Source organism: Urocampus carinirostris, chromosome 1 (assembly GCF_059441175.1).
Source record: "Urocampus carinirostris isolate Australia breed hairy pipefish chromosome 1, RoL_Ucar_1.0, whole genome shotgun sequence".
Taxonomy (NCBI): domain Eukaryota; kingdom Metazoa; phylum Chordata; class Actinopteri; order Syngnathiformes; family Syngnathidae; genus Urocampus; species Urocampus carinirostris.
The window spans coordinates 45,047,701-45,066,942 of record NC_142349.1 but is presented as its reverse complement, the minus strand read 5'-3'; the positions used below and the strand labels follow the sequence as shown (position 1 = coordinate 45,066,942).

General features: G+C 41.4%; 2 protein-coding genes across 4 annotated transcripts; both read left to right on the top strand.

The window, feature by feature from the left end:
- The first annotated feature begins 10,100 nt into the window (after positions 1–10,100).
- On the top strand, positions 10,101–15,915 carry LOC148374832 (keratin, type I cytoskeletal 50 kDa-like). 3 transcript variants are annotated; one of them, XM_088341373.1, is made up of 8 exons: positions 10,101–10,118; positions 12,745–13,137; positions 13,689–13,771; positions 13,870–14,026; positions 14,095–14,256; positions 15,203–15,328; positions 15,402–15,622; positions 15,701–15,915. In XM_088341373.1, exons 2-8 carry the CDS (start codon positions 12,769–12,771, stop codon positions 15,783–15,785), a joined length of 1,203 nt encoding a protein of 400 aa, XP_088197499.1. In that variant the 5' UTR covers positions 10,101–10,118; positions 12,745–12,768; the 3' UTR covers positions 15,786–15,915. The 3 variants fall into 3 exon arrangements, with proteins under 3 accessions (XP_088197499.1, XP_088197490.1, XP_088197507.1); XM_088341364.1 differs by lacking the exon at positions 10,101–10,118 and having other exon boundaries at positions 12,682–13,137; XM_088341381.1 differs by lacking the exons at positions 10,101–10,118; positions 15,701–15,915 and having other exon boundaries at positions 12,682–13,137; positions 15,402–15,626.
- A 435-nt stretch (positions 15,916–16,350) lies between these two features.
- LOC148374831 (keratin, type I cytoskeletal 50 kDa-like) lies at positions 16,351–18,590 on the top strand. Its single transcript, XM_088341350.1, has 7 exons — positions 16,351–16,785; positions 17,162–17,244; positions 17,451–17,607; positions 17,701–17,862; positions 17,937–18,053; positions 18,194–18,414; positions 18,491–18,590. Exons 1-7 carry the CDS (start codon positions 16,351–16,353, stop codon positions 18,570–18,572), a joined length of 1,257 nt encoding a protein of 418 aa, XP_088197476.1. The 3' UTR covers positions 18,573–18,590.
- Positions 18,591–19,242: the final 652 nt, after the last annotated feature.

The window sequence follows — 19,242 nt, the reverse complement described above, 5'->3', positions numbered from 1 at the left end:
TATTATTTGTGTACCTGTTTCTCCAAGATCACATGGAAGCTTACCTAACTATGGAGGACCAAAATGGAATGGATACAAAACGTTCTGAAATTAAGGAAAGAGACGGTACATTACATAGATTTAAAAGTAAAATATACAGTATGTTCCCATCTAACTATAAAAACAAGTTCGAATAACCGTTAGAAAAATGGAATTATACCTAAAACTTGAAAAGATGATCCGCCAGGAGAACTGTTTTATAGAGTAAGTTCAAACATCGTTAAAAAATAGATTTACTCTCGCAATATTTAAATGTTTTACTGACTCATGTCAAACATGCGGCCTGTGGGCCAGATCAGGCGTGCCAAGGTTGTAATTTGTCCCGTAAGACAACACCCAGAGAAGCACAAGAGAAAAATCAGCTGCAGTTCGAAATATGTCCACTCATGTTGACAGAGCCAGACAGAACTCGCAAAGCAACTGGAGCTATATGTCTTTCTCTTTTTTTCTTTCTCTTTCTGAATTTCTCTCTCTCCCCACCTCTCTCTTTCTCTCTCTTTCGCTCTCTCTTTCTTTATTTTGCTCTCTTTTTTTTTCTTCAACTTTTTTATATTTCTCTTACTATGCTTTTGTGTCATTTTTCTCACTTTCACTCTCTCTTTTGTCTTTCTTTATATAACTGTCTTTTTCGCCATATTTGTCTCTCTCCTGCTTTCACTTTCTTCTGCTCTCTTTCTCTCTCTTCATTCTTTATTTTTCTTTCTTCTTTTCTGTCTTTTTTCTCTCTTTCTCTTACTCTCGCCCTCTCTCGCTTTTCACTGTCTCTCTTTTCTTTCTTATACAACAGTCTTTTTCTCTATGTCTTTTTCTTTTTTTACTGTCATTCTATCTCTCATTTTCTCTCTTGTCCTCTGTCATTTTTTCCTTGTTCTCTTTTGTTTTTTCTCTCTCTCTCTTTCCCTCTCTCTCTCTTGCTCTCTTTCTCTGTTGTACTCTCTCACGTTTCTTCTCTCCTTTTCTATTGTCTCTTTCTTTTACTCACTCTTCTGTGTGTCTTTCTTTCTATGGTAAAATCAAAGTCATAATAGTATTCCTAGTTTATTACTAATGATGATATGTAATAAAAGAAAACATAAATCTGAACTTGTATTTTTGTAGTATTTCCATAGTAAGATTTTGTATTGTTTATGTAGTATTTTTTGTAATATTTCCATAGTAGAATTTCTGTAGTATATTTGTAGTATTTTTGTAATATTCCAGTCATAATATTTATTTCAGTGGTATTTCTGTTGTCAAGTCATGTTAATTGTTGCGTTTCTGTCATAACAATTCTGTAGTAGTATTTTTGATTAGATATGTGGTATTTTTGTAGTATTTCTTTATAAATAGTTTTAAGTATTTCCATATTAATATTTCTGTGATAGATCTGAAGTTACATTTCTGTAGCATTTCCATAGTAAGATTTTTGAAGTATTTCTGTAGTATGTTTGTAGTATTTCCATAGCACAATTTCTTGTAGTATATTTGCGGTATTTTTCTTGTATTTTTGTAGTATTTCTGTCGTAAAACTTCTGTAACAGTATTTCTGTATTGTAGTATTACTGTAGTGGTATTTTTGTAGTATTTTTATAGAAGTATTTTTGTACTGTATTTCCATCATAATATTTGTGTGATATTTCGTAGTATTTTGTTGTATTTTTTGTACTATTTCCATAGTAGAATTTCTGTAGTATATCTGTAGTATTGTTGTAATATTCCAGTCATAATATTTACTGTAGTAGTATTTCTGTTGTCAAGTCAAGTCATGTTTACTGTTGGATTTCTGTAATAACAATTCTGCAGTAGTATTTTTGATTAGAGTATTCCTGTATAGGTATTTTTGTAGTATTTATTTAAAAATACTTTTTAAGTATTTCCATATTAGTATTTCTGCAATAAATCGGAAGTTGTATTTTAATAGTATTTTCATAGTAAAATTTTTGTAGCATTTCAGTAGTATGTTTGTCGTATTTTCATAGCACATTTTTTGTAGTATATATGCAATATTTTTGTTTTATTACTGTAGTTGTATTTCTGTCGTAAAACTTCTGGAGCAGTATTTTGGTATTGTATTATTACTGTAGAGGTATTTTTTAGTATCTTTGTCGAAGTACTTTTGAATTACTGTATTTCCATCATAATATTTGTGTAATATTCCGTATTATTTTGTAGGACTTTTTTGCTATTTTCATAGTAGAATTTCTGTAGCATATCTGTAGTATTTTTGTACTATTCTAGTCATAATATTTATTGTAGTAGTATTTCTGTAGTCAAGTAAAGTCATGTTTATTGTTGTATTTCTGTCATAATAATTCTGTAGTAGTATTTTTGGAGTAGTATTTTTGGAATATTACTTTAGAAGTAGTTTTTAAGTAATTCCATATTAGCATTTCTGTAATAATCTGAAGTTGTATTTTTGTAGTACTTCCATAATAAGGTTATTGTAGCATTTCTGTAGTATGTTTGTATTTTTGTGGTTTATATGCAATGTTTTTGTTTTATTACTGTAGTTGTATTTTTGGAGTATTTTTGTCGTAAAACTTCTGTAGTAGGGCCAACACAAAGAAAAAATCTGTCGCTTTTTATTCTTGCAACTCTTAACCAGCGCTTTTTGTTTTGTTTCTTTCATGCCCCCTTGGAAGAAGAAAACCCTACCCCTAACCCTAGTAAATAAGATCAAGACCATACTAAAATTAGAAAAATAATCCTCAAATGTGCTCAATTATCTCCCAATGGCACCAAATATTCTTTTGCAAAGAAAAGAAAGCAAACGAAATAATTTGTATGGGGGCGGGTTTGGCGAACCGCGAGCTTCCTAACCCTACCCCTAGTTTCACCCCTTACCCCAAAACCTTCACTGTACCCCTCACTCCACCCCTATTCTCGTAATGTGTTGAAATTTGTCCAGAAAGTCAATGACAGCAACGATACATCAAGCCTGTCAAATACACCAAAAAGGTCGTTTGAAAAAAAGAATTCCTAAAAGAAAACAAATCAAAAATACATATGAAAGAAATGCCCCTGCTGCATTCATGAGCTCACTTGAATGAAAAGGGAAAAAACAAGATAAAAAAAAAAGATTGGCCACAGGGCGGCAGTATCGTTGGATTTTTAAACTGCTTCAGAAGTTTTTTTCCTTTTCAATCCCTTTTATCGCTTTTAGGAAAAAAACTGCTGCTGCTGCTTTTATTCTTCAGTCTTAAGAACGTACATTCAACAAATACAAAAAAAACGTTTTTCACCCATTTACCTTGCTGGATTGATGAGGTATTCTATTTTTTTACCTACTCAATTTGGACCGGCGTAGTGATTTATATACGGTGTGCATTACCGTTCGATTACGTTCACAACAAAAACAAAGACGGAATGGTTTAAGTTGTATTACATTCCCAACAAATGCAAGACGAAGTGGATTTGGTTATATGTTCGCCATTACATTCCCTAAAAGTGATATAAAAGTGAGATAAAACGAGGTAAGAGTGGTTGTAGTAGCGAGGGGATGCAAATCCCAGCAGGGATGCATTTCTCGGCATAACACCGGGCTGAAGAAATCATAACCGCTCAAGACACAGTCCCGTGAAGATCAAGATTTCAAGCTATGGCACCGAAGAAGCCAATATGTTATTATTGTAATAGTTTTTCATTTTTTATTTTATTATCTTGTTATGAAATGAAAATAAATGTCAAGAAATAAAAATGGATTAAGACGAGGTCACTACGGTGACGGGGATCCATGTCCACCCCTCGACGTCTCGAGCACAACTGACGTGTTCTCGGCAAATCGCGCTGTATATACGTAGAGAAAGGCGTTTGACCGTCACACGCGTAACACGCTAATTTCACGTAATAACACCGCAATACAGGCGCAGAACATGCCATGACCATGCTCCACCCACGATTACCCGCTGAAATTTCGCGTCCTACCCATGTGTCACCACACCCTGGCCGCGGCCAGAGCACGTCGTTCCGCGTCATTTCCACGTCATTACCTCGTGTGCCGCCCGCGGTTAACACGTGGTCTAAAGTTTTGAGCAGCGCAAAACTTTTTCGCGCGGCCAACCGCGTGTGAATTTCCGACCGCATGTAAAGCACTGCTGTATCTCGTCTATATGGCGATCTCAAAGCGTCCAACATCGTCTGCTTCACGAGCAGAAATTTCTGGCCGTGATTCAGCCTCGATACGCCCGTGAAAGGCTTGGTGACCGGGCCCTAAAGTTTTGAGCGGCGCAAATTAAAGCACTGCTGTATCTCGTCTATATGGCGATCTCAAAGCGTCCAACAGCGTCTGCTTCACAGGCACAAATTTCTGGCCGTGATTCAGACGCAAACGGCTGTGTGACCGGGCCCTAAGGTCAGCATGGCTTGCAGTTCCTTGGATGTTTTTCTAGGTTCTTTGTAACCTCCTGGATGAGCCGTCGTCACACTCTTGGAGTAAAACTTAGTTGGTCGACCGAAGTGGTCGGGGAGGCCTGCAACCTTGAAAATGGCTTTGTGACCTTTTCCCTACTGATAGATTTCAATTACTTTTTTCCATGTTTTCTGGATTTTCCTTGGATTGTGGCATGTCAATTGTGTTATTGAGATTACCTTTGAGTTATTTCTTGATTCAACACACGTGGTGCAATTCATTTTGGGTGTGGCTTGTGGAATTGAACTCGGCTTTCCCAAAATTGTGTCACGAGGCGTGGTGGAGGGAAGGGGTGACCGGACCAGAACGGAGGCAGGAGGCAGGAAGGGAGAACTCAATTGCGTGACGATCCAAAACTTTTATTTACCAAAATAAAAGTTGTCCATAACTCAGGGACAAGACAGAACAGACAGGTTTTAACAAAACGTGCAAACACAGGCTTCTTCCAACTCAACAAAACAGGACAAGGCATAACAGAACGGACAATGTTTTAAACTAAAACAGGACAAGGCATAACAGACCGGGGAATGTGTAGATATGTAATGAGCCCGCACCCGCAAACCCACAATCCAGCCTTAAATAGCAGACACTCGATTAGTTGAACTGCTTCAGCTGGGTCCAGGGGGCGGGGCAGACCGGTCGCCAAGGCGACCATGACAAAGCCCCCCCTTTAAGGGACAGCTCCCGAGGTCCCAAAAAGAAAAAAAAATACTACCTCGCGCCCCGGAATGGTTTGACGCTCACGATTGGGGCAACCCCGCTCCCTCCTCCGAACACGCAGGAACGGGGAGAGGCAGGCGCCATCTGCGTCGGGCGGATCGGAATCGGCGCTCGGCAGGGGGGGTCCGGCGGGCAAACTAGACAGGCGAAAACAGACAGACAAACAAGGGAGTCGAACAGGCAGGCAGGCCGGAGAGTCGAACAGGCAGGCAGGCCGGAGAGTCGAACAGGCAGGCAGGCCGGAGAGTCGAACAGGCAGGCAGGCCGGAGAGTCGAGCAGGCAGGCTGGCCGGAGAGTCGAGCAGGCAGGCAGGCCGGAGAGTCGAACAGGCAGGCAGCAAAGTCGGAGTCGGAGTCGGACTGGCAGGCAGCAGAGTCGGAGTCGGACTGGCAGGCAGCAGAGTCGGAGTCGGACTGGCAGGCGGCAGAGTCGGAGTCGGACTGGCAGGCGGCGGAATCGGAGTCGGACTGGCAGGCGGCGGAGTCGGAGACGGACTGGCAGGCGGCGGAGTCGGAGTCGGACTGGCAGGCGGCGGAGTCGGAGTCGGACTGGCAGGCGGCGGAGTCGGAGTCGGACTGGCAGGCGGCGGAGTCGGAGTCGGACTGGCAGGCGGCGAAGTCGGAGTCGGACTGGCAGGCGGCGGAGTCGGAGTCGGACTGGCAGGCGGCGGAGTCGGAGTCGGCCTGGCAGGCGGCGGAGTCGGAGTCGGACTGGCAGGCGGCGGAGTCGGAGTCGGACTGGCAGGCGGCGGAGTCGGAGTCGGACTGGCACGCAGGGGAGACGGAATAGCAGGCAATCGGCACGGGAGTCGGGCAGGCAGGCATGAGAGTCGAACAGGCAGGCGTCAATTCTTCCCGGGACCCCATTCGAGGCACAGCAATGGCCACGACGGGCGGGGCCGTGGTTCGAACGGGCAGGGAAGGTTACCTCTGCTTGCCAAACGGCGTCCTCCAGCTCTCCCCAAATCGCGCAGGGATCGTTCGCTCAGTTCAAATGTTGGCGGGCTCATTCTGTCACGAGGCGTGGTGGAGGGAAGGGGTGACCAGACCAGAACGGAGGCAGGAGGCAGGAAGGGAGAACTCAATTGCGTGACGATCCAAAACTTTTATTTACCAAAATAAAAGTTGTCCATAACTCAAGGACAAGACAGAACAGACAGGTTTTAACAAAACGTGCAAACACAGGCTTCTTCCAACTCAACAAAACAGGACAAGGCATAACAGAACGGACAATGTTTTAAACTAAAACAGGACAAGGCATAACAGACCGGGGAATGTGTAGATATGTAATGAGCCCGCACCCGCAAACCCACAATCCAGCCTTAAATAGCAGACACTCGATTAGTTGAACTGCTTCAGCTGGGTCCAGGGGGCGGGGCAGACCGGTCGCCAAGGCGACCATGACAAATTGTGGTTAATCACAGTTAATTTGTGATTGATCAAGTGTGGGCAATTCTTTTTTCACATAGGGCCTATATTTTTTCTGTGCCTTAATAAATGGAATTGACATTTCAAAACTACATTTTGTATTTCCGTGGGATTTCTCTGTGTAATATTTAAATTGGTTTGATGATGTGAAACCTTTGTGAGTGATAATAATTTAAAAAACATTGAAATCAGGAAGGCTGCAAATACTTTTTCACGGCCCTTTATATGGCCCCGTCTGAACAAGTGAACAAAACAAAGAATTTTGATAGAGAATATCCTGACTCACACACACACAAACACACACACACACAACCACATGCACACAAACAATATGTTGGCAGTGTTTCGAACACCCCATAATGTGGCCTAATTCATATTAATGTAACATTACCACAACATGCACAAGAACCCACCCAAATACACACAAACCACAAACACGCGTAGGTGAGGGTGTGTGCTTCCTTAAATGACAGGAGCAGGTTTTTGCACCCAAGGCGTCTTCATGACAACGCCACACCTTGCTCACTGCACACATTCTTCAAAACAAGTTTGATCCTGAGCCAGCAAGAGAAGGGTGAGGTCACCTTGGATGGATGCCTATCGAACAAACGTCCATTCACATAGGAGCGATAGAATATTTATGACTTCATTTATGATTTGTATAATGAGTTGCTTTCACTGGTGACCAAGCATGACCAACTTGGGTGCTGAGGTGCCTAACTTGTTTGGGTGTTTGGGCAATTGGGTTGGCCATGGTCCTAAAATGTTTTGGGTGTATTTTTTTTGCTATTTATTTCCCTTTTATTTTCTTTGGTATTGTATGTGTGTGTCTTGCTGTCGGTCACCCCTCTTGAGGGATATGACCAAGGTAGATAGATAGATAGATAATGAGTTGCCAGATTGACAGTAATGTGCAATAGATTTCCTTAAAGACATTTTAATATATATATATACTTATATATATACTTCACATATGTAGAAACAAACACCGTGTTTCTCAGCGACAGCTCAGAAACCTGATTGATCTAGAGGAGATCTGTGTGGAGGAGTGGGCCAAAATCCCTCCTGCAGTGTGTGCAAACCTGCTGAAAGACTACAGGAAACGTTTGACCTCTGTAATAGCAAACAAAGGCGACTCTACCAAATATTAACATTCATTTTCTCTGGTGTTCAAAAACCTGTTTGCAGTTATGTCACAAGAAAATAATAGATAAAAAATTATGCATTGTGATTCCTGGATTTTCCTTTTTAGTTTATCTCTCACACACTATCTGCACAACCTGCAAAGTAGCAATGGCAAATATGTGAAATTAAAAAAAATGCAAATAGCCAGTGATGGTTACTTTTATGTACTTATATGTTTAAATAGGACACCAGGGGACATCCTTTTTTCAGCGTTTTCACATAAACAAAAAAGCAAAATCCAAAAGCCTTAACCATCTCCTTTTATCTGTAATCCACTTCTTAATTAGTTATGTAAGGTATTTCTTTTTTTTCTCAAGAGGAACTGGTTGAGTGTGATGGGTAGAAGTTTGGAGTTGTCAATCAAAATAACACCTAAATCAGGTAAGATTGACAAGGTCTTAACTCTTCATTCTGAAACGTAGAAGAAAGTCATAAAACGAGAAATGCACATTATTCAATATCAAAGCGTATGCTTAGGTGGAGAGAAACAAAAGTCCAAAGAAAGTTCAAATATGATCAGAAAAGAAAAGAAAAAGAGCTGCAAGTGAGCTTTATAATGTGACATGAGTCCCAAATTAGGAACACAAAAACAACAATAAATAATAAGGTAAAAAAGAAATAGTGATTGATAGGTTACCTAAAGTGTCCATGCCTGCAAGGGGAATTCTTCAAGTAGGCGTGTGTATGTGTTTGTTTGACTGTGCACATAAACGTGTGTGTGTGTGCACAATAAGCGTGCATGCATGTATGCGTGTATGAGCTTGTGTACATTTGTATGCATTGTGTATTTTCATGCAAGTCAGTACATGTGTGTGTGTGTGTGTGTGTGTTCTTTATGTATCTTTGTGAGACTCAAGAGCCCAGTTCAGAAATCTCATGAAAAATCGCTCTTCCTGGAACAAACGGCTGTTCCGATATTGCATGGCGTTCTCGTGATTTCCAAGGGAGAAGTTCAAAGATAGTGACTTTGATTCAAGTGTGCTGTTTACATTTGAAGCACGAGAGTGAAGCATTCCATTGTTGGACTGAAGCTGAGACAAAATCAAATGGAGGCTAATACTGTAAAAGTGTGGCATGTGTTGTACTGTTCTGCTCTGTAATTTTGGACAAATCATTAAAACATAATTCAAACGAGGATGACATCACCCGCGTTGAGACACAAAACCATTTTGGGTGCCATTACCATTTTTGGCATTCTCATGCACCCTTGGAGTGACCTACCTGATTGCTTGTAAAGGATTGCGATCCTGGCTAAACGTGATCCGGCTTCTAAGAGGGGAATGTCCGTCTGAAAAACTGCTTAGACAGAAAAACCTATATGACTGCATGTGGAAGATGGTGTTGATATTCAAAGGCATTCTGGCCTGGGGGAGTGGAATGTCTTTCTGGAAAAAAATCTGAGTCAGCAAGACCAAAAGTGCTGGGTCAACTTTCAGGGGGTATTTTTCACTTATAAGGTAAACTACCTGACTCCCTGTAAAATATGGTGTTCATACTATATGTAGGTTTAGCCTGGGAGAGTGTTATGGCTTTCTGGGAAAATATTTTAAGTTAACAAAACCAAAAGTGCTGAGTCAGCTTTTGTGGGGCCTTTTTCCACATCTAGGGTAACCTACCTGACTCCCTGTGAAAGATGGTGGTTGTATCTAAACTCCTTCCCCCTTTTCATGGGTTGTCAGACACAAAAACAAATAAACATACAAACGGATGTATAAACTTAGACCCCAAACAGAAACATTATCACCATCTTCGCTTTGATGGTGATGAAGAACGTACTGAGTTATGCTTGTGAAAACAGACAGTAACTGAATATTTCTTCCTGAGGAGAAAAAGATATTGACAAAAATTGTCCAGGTTAAAAAGTCTCAAATGCACCCAGTCTGACGCTTAGCTTACACTTGGGGCAAAATGTTAGGAAGTCAATGGATGGACAATCTCCAGTGAAAATGGACAATAAAGCGTGACAACGGCAGAGGGACAAAATCGGTGGGTTGCAGTAAAATTTACACATTAATCACCTGACCTAAATCAAATCAAGCATGCATTACGCCTGCTTAACTGAAAATAGGGAAACATCTCGGGCAACAAGAAGTAGCACTAAATAATCACCAAATCCAGAATTTGTGAAAGTTATTGGGTATGTTTGCTTACCTAGAACAGTTCAATCATGGTCAGAATGAAATTGATGTACCAAACACCATAACCTGTGACAAGATTTAAACCCATATACTTACATTTTCCAATGGTTTGTCGTCAATAGCGTCGCAGGGTTGCTATAGGCCAACCCCGCAGACTTTGGGCAGACAACAGGGCTTCCTGGACTGGTGTCCAGCCAATTGCAGTGCTCAGAATGTGATAAGTAAGTAACGACGCACCAACTCACTCACACACTCATATGGACGATTCGGTTCTGCCAACAAATCATGCTTGGGATGTATGAGGAAACCAAAGACTAGATACAGGGGTGGCCAACCTGGTCCTCGAGAGCTGCGTGTCCTGCATATGTTTAGAGTTTCTCTGCTCCAATAAAGGTGATTCCAGTCACCTGGATCATTATTATACTTTACTTTACTCATGTAAAAATGTAAAAAATGTGGGAAACTCATGTCTATGTTTCTTGCACATTGTCTACTGCACTATGTTTACTGCTCACCTTGCACAATGTTGAATATCTTTTTTTGCACTATGATGACTATTTTTGCACCAAATGCATATGTTGGCAATTTTTGCACTATGATGTCTATTTTTGCACCAAATGCATATTGTACAAACCCTACGCTACCAAACTGTATGTAACATCCTATATGCCGACATTTCTTGGGTAAATTTTGTGTAAATTATAACTATAACCTTATCCTCCTTGTTTTATAACCTTATCTTCTCTGTCCCTTTATCTTCTTGGGTTTTTTACCTCACTGTGAATGTGTGAAACTGGAGTGTCATGCCCAATTTCGTTGTCACAATATGTTAACCCATTTTGTAACAATGACAATAAAGGTATATTCTATTCTATTATCAAGCTCTCACAAAGCTGGCTAACAAGCTGAAATTTGGAATCACCTGTGTTGGAGCAGAGAAACCTCCAAAACATGGACATGCGGCTCTTGAGGACTGGGTTGGCTCTCGAGGACCGGGTTGGCCACCCCGGTTCTAGTCACTAGAACAACACTAAAAATTTGCAAATTCCACACAGGAATGTGGGTCACTGGAATTGCAAAATGTGAGGCGCATATCATAACCAGTCATGCTCAACTAATTTAATTTGGTTGTAAAGTTTTCAATTGATTTTAAAAAAATATTACTATTTATACAGTGAAAGCTGTGTTTGCACGCTGATTGCTAGAAACATGGATGTACACTATATGTGTAGATACAACTGTAGTATTTTAGCCATAATGAAAATAACATTTGTTACATCCACCACATAAATTTTGTTTAACAAGTTATCCACTGTTAGCGTCCATAACTCTTTTCTGTATTACAAGACCAAAGCTCTTTGCTCAGGAAAAAAAGTTAATATGAACAAGTAATCTGACTATAGATGGATTAAGCCAGGGGTGTCCAAACCTTTCAGAAAGCTGGCCATGTAAGCTGAAAATGTGTGAGGACCGGTCATTCAGCCAGGCATTCTTTGAACCGTATTTAATGAATTCACCCTCTGTTTAAGGTTTGCAGTGCTTTGCGATTAGCGTTGTGACATCATAGCTCGCCTTTGTAAGATTGACATTTGACTTGCAGGGTCTCATGAAAAAGTGCTGCTGTTCTGTTAAAATAGCTTCCAAATGTTTCACCCTTTCACTGCCTTCTTTTCCAGTTAGCTGGTCGTTGTCAGCATGTTTTGATATTATATTCTTTGAATGCAGCCACAGTCTCTTGGCAATTAGGCACACACAGTTGTTGCGGATTTCGGTTAAAAAAAATACTCAAATTTCCACTTGTCCTGAAAGTGGGGGCCCTCATAGTCAACTTCCTTTTTTTGTATACAGTCACCATTTCGGAAATGGAGTGGGCTAAAATTATCGCGGAAAGTCAAAGGCAAGGTGCCCAAAGGGCTACTGCCCTCATCTGGGTAAATGGTGAATTTCTTTTTGTACAAATTTGTTTTTAACTGCGGTCATATTAACATTAGTGTTGGGCCATGTATTATTAAATTTATGACAGAGGCCGCGGGCCAGAAAAAGAATTGAATTGGCCTCCGGGTCTGACTTTGGACCTGCCTAGAGAACTCTTTGATTTGAACTATTATGAGTTCAAACAAGGGCAAAATTGTCTGATTTGAAAAAAGAAAAACATATCTCACTTTGTGTCATTTTTTTTCTTGTTTTCCTTCATAGAATTTTTTCTTGTAAATTTTGTAATTTAAAATAATTGCAAAAGCTTAATGTTGAATTCAATGTTCTGAGACTCGAGCAGACTCTCAACTTTTTATTTAAACCTCAAACATTCTATGAATGCAAAAAAGTATAACACGAAAAAAATGGAGATACCATTTTTTCACATGAATTTTTTCAGATTTAAGATCGCATTTACATGTAAGTAGGTATCGACAAAGTATCTAAAATTTTTAGATCTTAAACCGATTGTTCCCTCCATATAAAAATACAACTGCAAATAATCTGCAGTCTGGAATCCCAAAGTAAAGGTTCCTCTTGATATATTCTTTTGTGGTGTTCACCCAGTTTTGATGTAAGATGGAATTTTAAAACAAGCTCAAAGCCTTGTTCTTGTCTTGTTTGAGTCAAGTCAAGTCAAATTTATGTGTACAGCCCTTAATCACAAAAAGTCTCAAAGGGCTAAACTTCAAATCTCTTGATTAAAGTCTTAACAATGATAAATGTGCTCATCTTCCTGTATGTTCCGGGCATGAAGTGGCATGTTTAAGTGTGGCATGCCTCAAATTCCGGCGGGGGTCTAAGAAGCAAACGGGGGCTGGACCCTCTCCTGCTCAGAGCGAAATAAAAGGAAGCTTCCTTTCCCTGCGGCAGATCCGGAGCTATTATTCGCTGGTCATGGCATCCTTCGCTCGCTCGTTTGCCTTCTCTACTGGAAGCCATATCAGCGCCCGTCGGGCCCCGAGCATGTACGCTGGTGCCGGGGGCCAGGGCATCCGTATCTCAAGGGTGGCCGCCCCTGTGGGTCTCTCCTCTTCTGGTACAGCATTCGATTTGGCAGACGCCCTGGAGGGCTCTGACAGTGATAAGGTGGCCATGCAGAACCTAAACAGTCGGTTGGCGACCTACATGGAGAAAGTGCATAAACTGGAGGCAGCCAACGGAGATCTGGAGCTGAAGATCAGGAACTTCCTCGAGAACGCCATCACGCCCGAGAAACCAGACTGGAGCGCCTACAGTGGGCAGATCAAAGATCTTCAGGAGCAGGTCAGCGTGGCACAACCCCAAATCAGCAACCATCATCTTGATCCTGTGAAAAACCGGAAGCACTTTTTTTAGTAACTATAAACAGGAAACTAGAATCACTACATCTTTTTTTATTACTTACACCTGGTATTTCAACTAAGATTCTAGATAAATATTTTTTTTTCAAACAATTTCTTTGATATTCATTCATTCTCTCACTGGGGGGAAGCTAGAGCCTATGCTATGCCATGACTTGCAATGGGCAGGGGGCAACTCGGACTGGTTGACAGCCAATTGCAGGGCACACAGAGACCATTCAGCCACACATTACATATGTGGGAGGTGGAAGAGCCAGGAAAAAAAGGCGTGGTGAGAACATGCAAACTCCACACCGGCAGACCTGTGAGCCGAGCCGCCTACCCAGTATTTCAAACAATTTCTTTGTCTGAGTCAAAATAAGCCCATTACTTTTTGAATTACCACATTTATTTTTAATTCTACTTGACTACAGAGTATAATGAGTCCTTTTGTCGTGAAAATGAGCCATCCCTCACCTTAATACTGAACTTCAGATCCTCGATGCCACTCTCACTAATGGATCGCTCCAACTGGACATCGATAATAGCAAGCTGGCGGCGGATGATTTCAGTTTCAAGTAAGTTAATTCTGGCAATTATCTTCATGCCATAATCCCAACAAAGTATTTCAGTTTATACTGTATGTGTTGGTGGATGCTTTTGTTTTTGATTTTAGGTACAACAATGAGCTGAGTATGCGCCAGGCTGTGGAAGCTGATCTGGGAGGTTTGAAACGGATTCTGGATGAGTTTACACTAAATCGTTCGGATTTGGAAATGCAGGTAGAGGGTCTGAAGGAGGAACTCATTCACCTAAAGACGGACCACAAGGAGGTCAGAGTAGCCTTAACAAAAAGACCTTGAAGAACGTCGGAATGTCTGATCCACTGTGTTGCCCACAGGATCTCCTTGACTTGCGGTCTCAAATAAATGGAGAGGTCAATGTGGAGTTGAACACTGCCCCCCAGCAGGATCTTTCCATCGTCTTGGCAGAAGTACGACAGCATTACGAAAGCGCAGTCTCAAAGAATCGCACAGACCTGGAAAAATGGTTTCAGGCCCAGGTAAAGTAAAAGCCCTCTGCTCTAGTCTAAGAAAGGTGTGGAAAACCATTTGATATTGCCATAATTCATGAGGGAATGCCAGTTTAGCACTGAGTGGCACAAAAGCATGTTGAGCTTTTTCATGTGAGCAGGTAGATGTAAAAAGGGGGATGAAATGGAATTTCGATCCCAACCACACTCTTTATCGTAAGCTGTGTAAGCAAGATGGAATAGGCTATACAGTGAATGATTGAACACTTTATTTCAAACATTAAAATAAAAACAGGGCAAAAACAATCAGTCAACAACAAAATAATGTCACATAACATGTTCAAAAAGGGGTAGTCAGAAGCAGATGCGTATTTTCCCTACCCCTTTATCTTCCCTATCAAATACATTTTACAAATCCTCTTCTCCTCTTGTGTCTAATATAATAAAATCTCATGGATATACTTATTACATAGGTCAGATATCAATAATTATAATAATTACAATAATCACATATTTCATACACTAATCTTCGTAATACCCATCCCTCAATGTCACAATGCCACAAGTTACCAAATATCACTGCGGCACCAATGATAATAACAACAATAAAAATATTATTTATAATAACAGTTATGATATAATATTAGCAACATTAACAACAAGTTAACCATAGTTTTAAACGCAGTATTTCCAATCTCACTCATATCCCATTTTCTTCCTCCCTGTAGTTCAACCAGTAGTGTTTTTTTGTATTTAAATTTGAACACATGAATAGTTGGACATTGTTTGATTTCATCTTGTAAATTATTCCAAAGTTTAACTCCACACACAGACTGATCTTTGAGTGTGTTTAACATGTTCAATACTGATGGCTTTAATATATAGGAAACATGTACCTTCAGTGAACATCCATGTATTGAGGACAGCAAAGATGATTCTCCGTTTTCTACTTGTGTTAAAACCACCAAACATTCAGACAAGTGAACTAAACAAGGAAGTGACGACCAACACGGAGATCCTCCAGACATCCAAAAATGAGATAAGTGAAGTACGAAGAAATCTCCAGGACCTACAAATCCAACTGCAGGCGGAGCTCAGTCAGGTGAGCTCCCGGCCCTCACCATCACCATAATCTATTTTGAATTTAATCTTTAGTTAATTCATTGTGTTGTCAGAAAGCAGCTTTCGAGGGAACATTGGCCGAGACACAATCTCGTTATGCTGCCATGTTGCTAGGCTACCAAGAGCAGGTGGCAGCCTTGGAGGAGCAACTAGCTCAGCTTAAGGCTGATGTGGAGAAGCAGAAGTTCCAGTTTTCTGAGCTACTGGACATTAAGACTCGACTGGAACTGGAGATCGCGGAGTACCGTCGTCTGATAGATGGGGAGATAATGAGGTGAGAGTAGAAATTGTCAGGCACAAAGTTGGCAGAAACAAAAACTCAAGTTTTCTATTGTCATGTGACTTCCAACAGCGTGTCGGAAGATACCTGTGTCCACAATCCGATCACCATTGCCAAGGAGACAAGAAATGAAGACGGCAGCTCTGAGTCCGAATGATATAAAGCATTGTGTGATCGTAATAAAGTTGTCAGGGATCGATGTGTTTTATATTTTTCCCCAAAAATTCAAATTGATTTTTTTGATAACTTTAAATCCTAAAACAAAAATAAACACTGACCTTATTAGCCAGTCATGAGCGGGTCATCATTTTTTTTCAAAAATATAAATCATTTTGGAGATTGCAGTGCAGTTGATGGAAAAGAGACTGGTGGTGGTCGTTTGAGGCGTGTCACCTCATTTCTGGAACTAGTTAGACCAGCAAAACCAGTCGGCATTTTGGAATCAAACAGCTTGGGGGCACCTCAAAGTGGGGTGGAGGTGGTAGCTGTCACCTGGGGCAGTGGGGTGTGTTCAATGGGCACTGCTCTGAGAAGCCAATAGGTGCTAACATACCAAGACTGCTGGACGTCAAGAGGGCGTTTTTTAAGCCTCAGGATACTGCAACCCTACCAGGATGTTGCTCATTCCATCATTAGGGTGTGGCTCCTCTCTGCTACACCCAGAACCATAATCAAGTGTTTAAAAGGCTCCATTGCACCAGCAGGTCTTCACTCTCTGCAGCATGGCCACCATCTCCTCCCGCAGCTACGTTTCATCATCCCGCGTTAGCGGTTTGGGTGCAGCCAGCATGAGTGCTGGCAGCATGTATGGCGGTGCAGGCTCTTCTGGGGTCCGTATGTCCAGTATGAGCTTCGGCGGAGGCAGCGTGTACGGGGGCGCAGGGGGTTCTGGGGTCCGCGTCTCCAGGATGAGTTCAGCCATGGGTGGTGTCGGTGGCTTCGGCCTGGCCGACGGCATCGACATCTCTGCCAATGAGAAGTTCACCATGCAGAACCTGAACGACAGGCTGGCAAACTATCTGGACAAAGTGCGCAAGCTGGAAGCGGCAAATGCAGATCTCGAGCTAAAAATCAGGAACTTCCTGGCAAATAAAGTCGGTCCCCAGGCCCATGACTGGACTTCCTACTTCGCGCGGATCAGAGAGCTTCAGGACGGGGTGAGTTCCACACTTAACTTGGATCAACACATATTTTATTCTTCAGAGTCAATGATAACCTACCACATTTTGATTAAGCTGTCTTCTCTACTCTTTGAATATTTGTTAGTCTTCACTGGCAGAACTATACTGGTCTAAACCTAGTGACACAAAAAAAAATCTAATGACTATATTTAGAATGAAATTTTGGATTTTAATAGGGCCATGAAGTCTATAAAATTTTATTGGCTTGTTTTGGTCAAAATACTCATTTGACCAAGTGTAAAAGTGCTAGTCCATCTTTTGAAGACAGAATTGTCCATCATGCAGAGATACTGTCTCAGTTGTAACTATTTACTTTTATGGAAAACATCTGTCGTTGCCTTTCATCATTCAGATCCAAAACGGCGCCCGTGCCAATGCTGCCTTAGTTCTTGCCATCGACAACGCCAAGTTGGCCTCAGATGACTTCCGTATGAAGTGAGTGATGCCTTGAAAAGCCAGAAATGTACTCTGGTTTAAAATTGAAAACAGGTTGATCTTACATAAACTGTACTATTGTACTACATTTGAGAGGCTTTTGGCTAAGAAGTCAAGTTACTTGAATTTCACTTTTAAGACAATTATAATGGTTCGCAATCTGTCAACTTCTGGTCTAATCGCCTAAATGTTTTGATGGAATCAAGGTACGAGCATGAGTTGGGCATGCGCCAGGCGGTTGAGGCGGATGCGGCAGGCTTAAAGCGGGTTCTCGACGAACTGACAATGAGTCGCGCCGACTTGGAGATGCAGGTGGAGAGTCTGAAGGAGGAACTCCTCTACATGAAGAGGAACCATGAGGAGGTAAAACATTGGAGACTAGACTTGTACATTCATTAAATATGACAAAAGAAGTCTGAAAAATTTGTCTTTCTTACCAACACTGCCCCCCTTTAGGACCTCCTTGCCCTCCGGTCCCAGGTGACCGGACAAGTAAACGTGGAGTTAGATGCCGCTCCTCAGCAGGATCTGTCTGTCGTCTTGGCCGGAATCCGAGATCATTATGAGAATGTGTCTGCGAAAAACCGCAGAGACTTGGACAGCTGGTTCCAGGCCAAGGTGAGCACTAAAGCTCTTGACTCACAAAATAAAAGGACGCATGTCGACGGGATCTAAACTGAGCTTATGTCCAGACGGCCGAGCTCAACAAGGAAGTGACCGTAAACCTTCAGACGACTAAAAGCGAGATGAGTGAATTGCGAAGAACTTTCCAGAATCTGCAGATCCAATTGCAGGCAGAGCTTAGCCAGGTGAAACCTCAACAGCCTACATAGTCATTATTTAAGAAGGGTATCACACAAAACAAAAGTTTGATTCTAAAGTGAGATGACAGAAGACATCCTGTTGCAGTTTCAATGTGTAACTATTGTCCGAATGGTTTGGCTGCTAGAAAACGGTTCTAGAGACAACATTGGCTGAGACACGAGCTCGCTATTCCAGCATGCTGCAAGGCTACCAGAGGCAGGTGGTGGCCTTGGAAGAGCAGTTGGCGCAGCTCAAAGCTGACGTTGAGAACCAGAAGATGCTCTTTGCTGAGCTTCTAGACATCAAGACTCGGTTGGAACTGGAGATCGCAGAGTACCGCCGCCTGATGGACGGAGAAGGCACCAGGTGAAAATTAGGCAAGCTGAGGTGAAATCCCAAGCCCGGGAGAACTCAAGTTCTTTTTTGTTCTTATTCTGTGCAGCACTAGCACAAGCACCACCAGCAGCAATAAAAACTCCCGGGTGGTGATCGTCCAGGAGGTCCACAGCAGAAGCAGCAGATGAGGACCAGGGAAACCATCGACACAAAACTTCTTTTTCTAATTTACAGATGTAAATAAAAAAAGAAAGTCTGGCTTTTACTGCCCCCTGACCAAATATGCATCATCACTGTCGTGATCATCTAACATCCATAATCATACATTTTTTGAAGCTTCCCTCATGACTAGACTAGACTAGACTAGACTAGACTAGACTAGACTAGAATAGAATAGAAGAGAATAGAATAGGATAAAATAATTACAATTGCTTAGAAAAACTAATCTAATTAGGGTCAAGCAAAGGTGGGGTTGGTGTCAGCAAGAAACAGGGTGACAGACTTCAAATGTGGAAAAGTTAAACTCCACAATTACATTAAATAAGCTTCTTGTACAACCTGCTAAGTTTAAATGAGCTATCCAAAGACGAAACATTGGACAATGATTAAATGAAATTATTTCAAAAAGTCATTGGTAATAGTTACTCACTACTTCTTCCAAAAATTAACTGTCTTAGTAACTGTATTTCTCTAGAGTAAAAGTGACTAGTTAACAGGGAAAGTAACTATTTACATTACCTTAAATAGAAGTTTTTGTATGTCAAAGAATTTGAAATTTTCTAAGCAATTACAAAACACTGCGGTGACGTCTTTGACTAGAGTTGACTTAGAGATTCTGACTCTTTTTAGAGATTTGGA

Coding starts and splice junctions, on each gene's coding strand:
- LOC148374831 (XM_088341350.1), top strand. CDS start 16,351: ATGGCCACCATCTCCTCCCGCAGCTACGTTTCATCATCCCGCGTTAGC. Junction 17,608..17,700: donor TGAAGAGGAACCATGAGGAG/GTAAAACATTGG, acceptor GCCCCCCTTTAG/GACCTCCTTGCCCTCCGGTC. Junction 18,054..18,193: donor TGCAGGCAGAGCTTAGCCAG/GTGAAACCTCAA, acceptor TTTGGCTGCTAG/AAAACGGTTCTAGAGACAAC.
- LOC148374832 (XM_088341373.1), top strand. CDS start 12,769: ATGGCATCCTTCGCTCGCTCGTTTGCCTTCTCTACTGGAAGCCATATC. Junction 15,329..15,401: donor TGCAGGCGGAGCTCAGTCAG/GTGAGCTCCCGG, acceptor TTGTGTTGTCAG/AAAGCAGCTTTCGAGGGAAC. Junction 15,623..15,700: donor ATAGATGGGGAGATAATGAG/GTGAGAGTAGAA, acceptor GACTTCCAACAG/CGTGTCGGAAGATACCTGTG.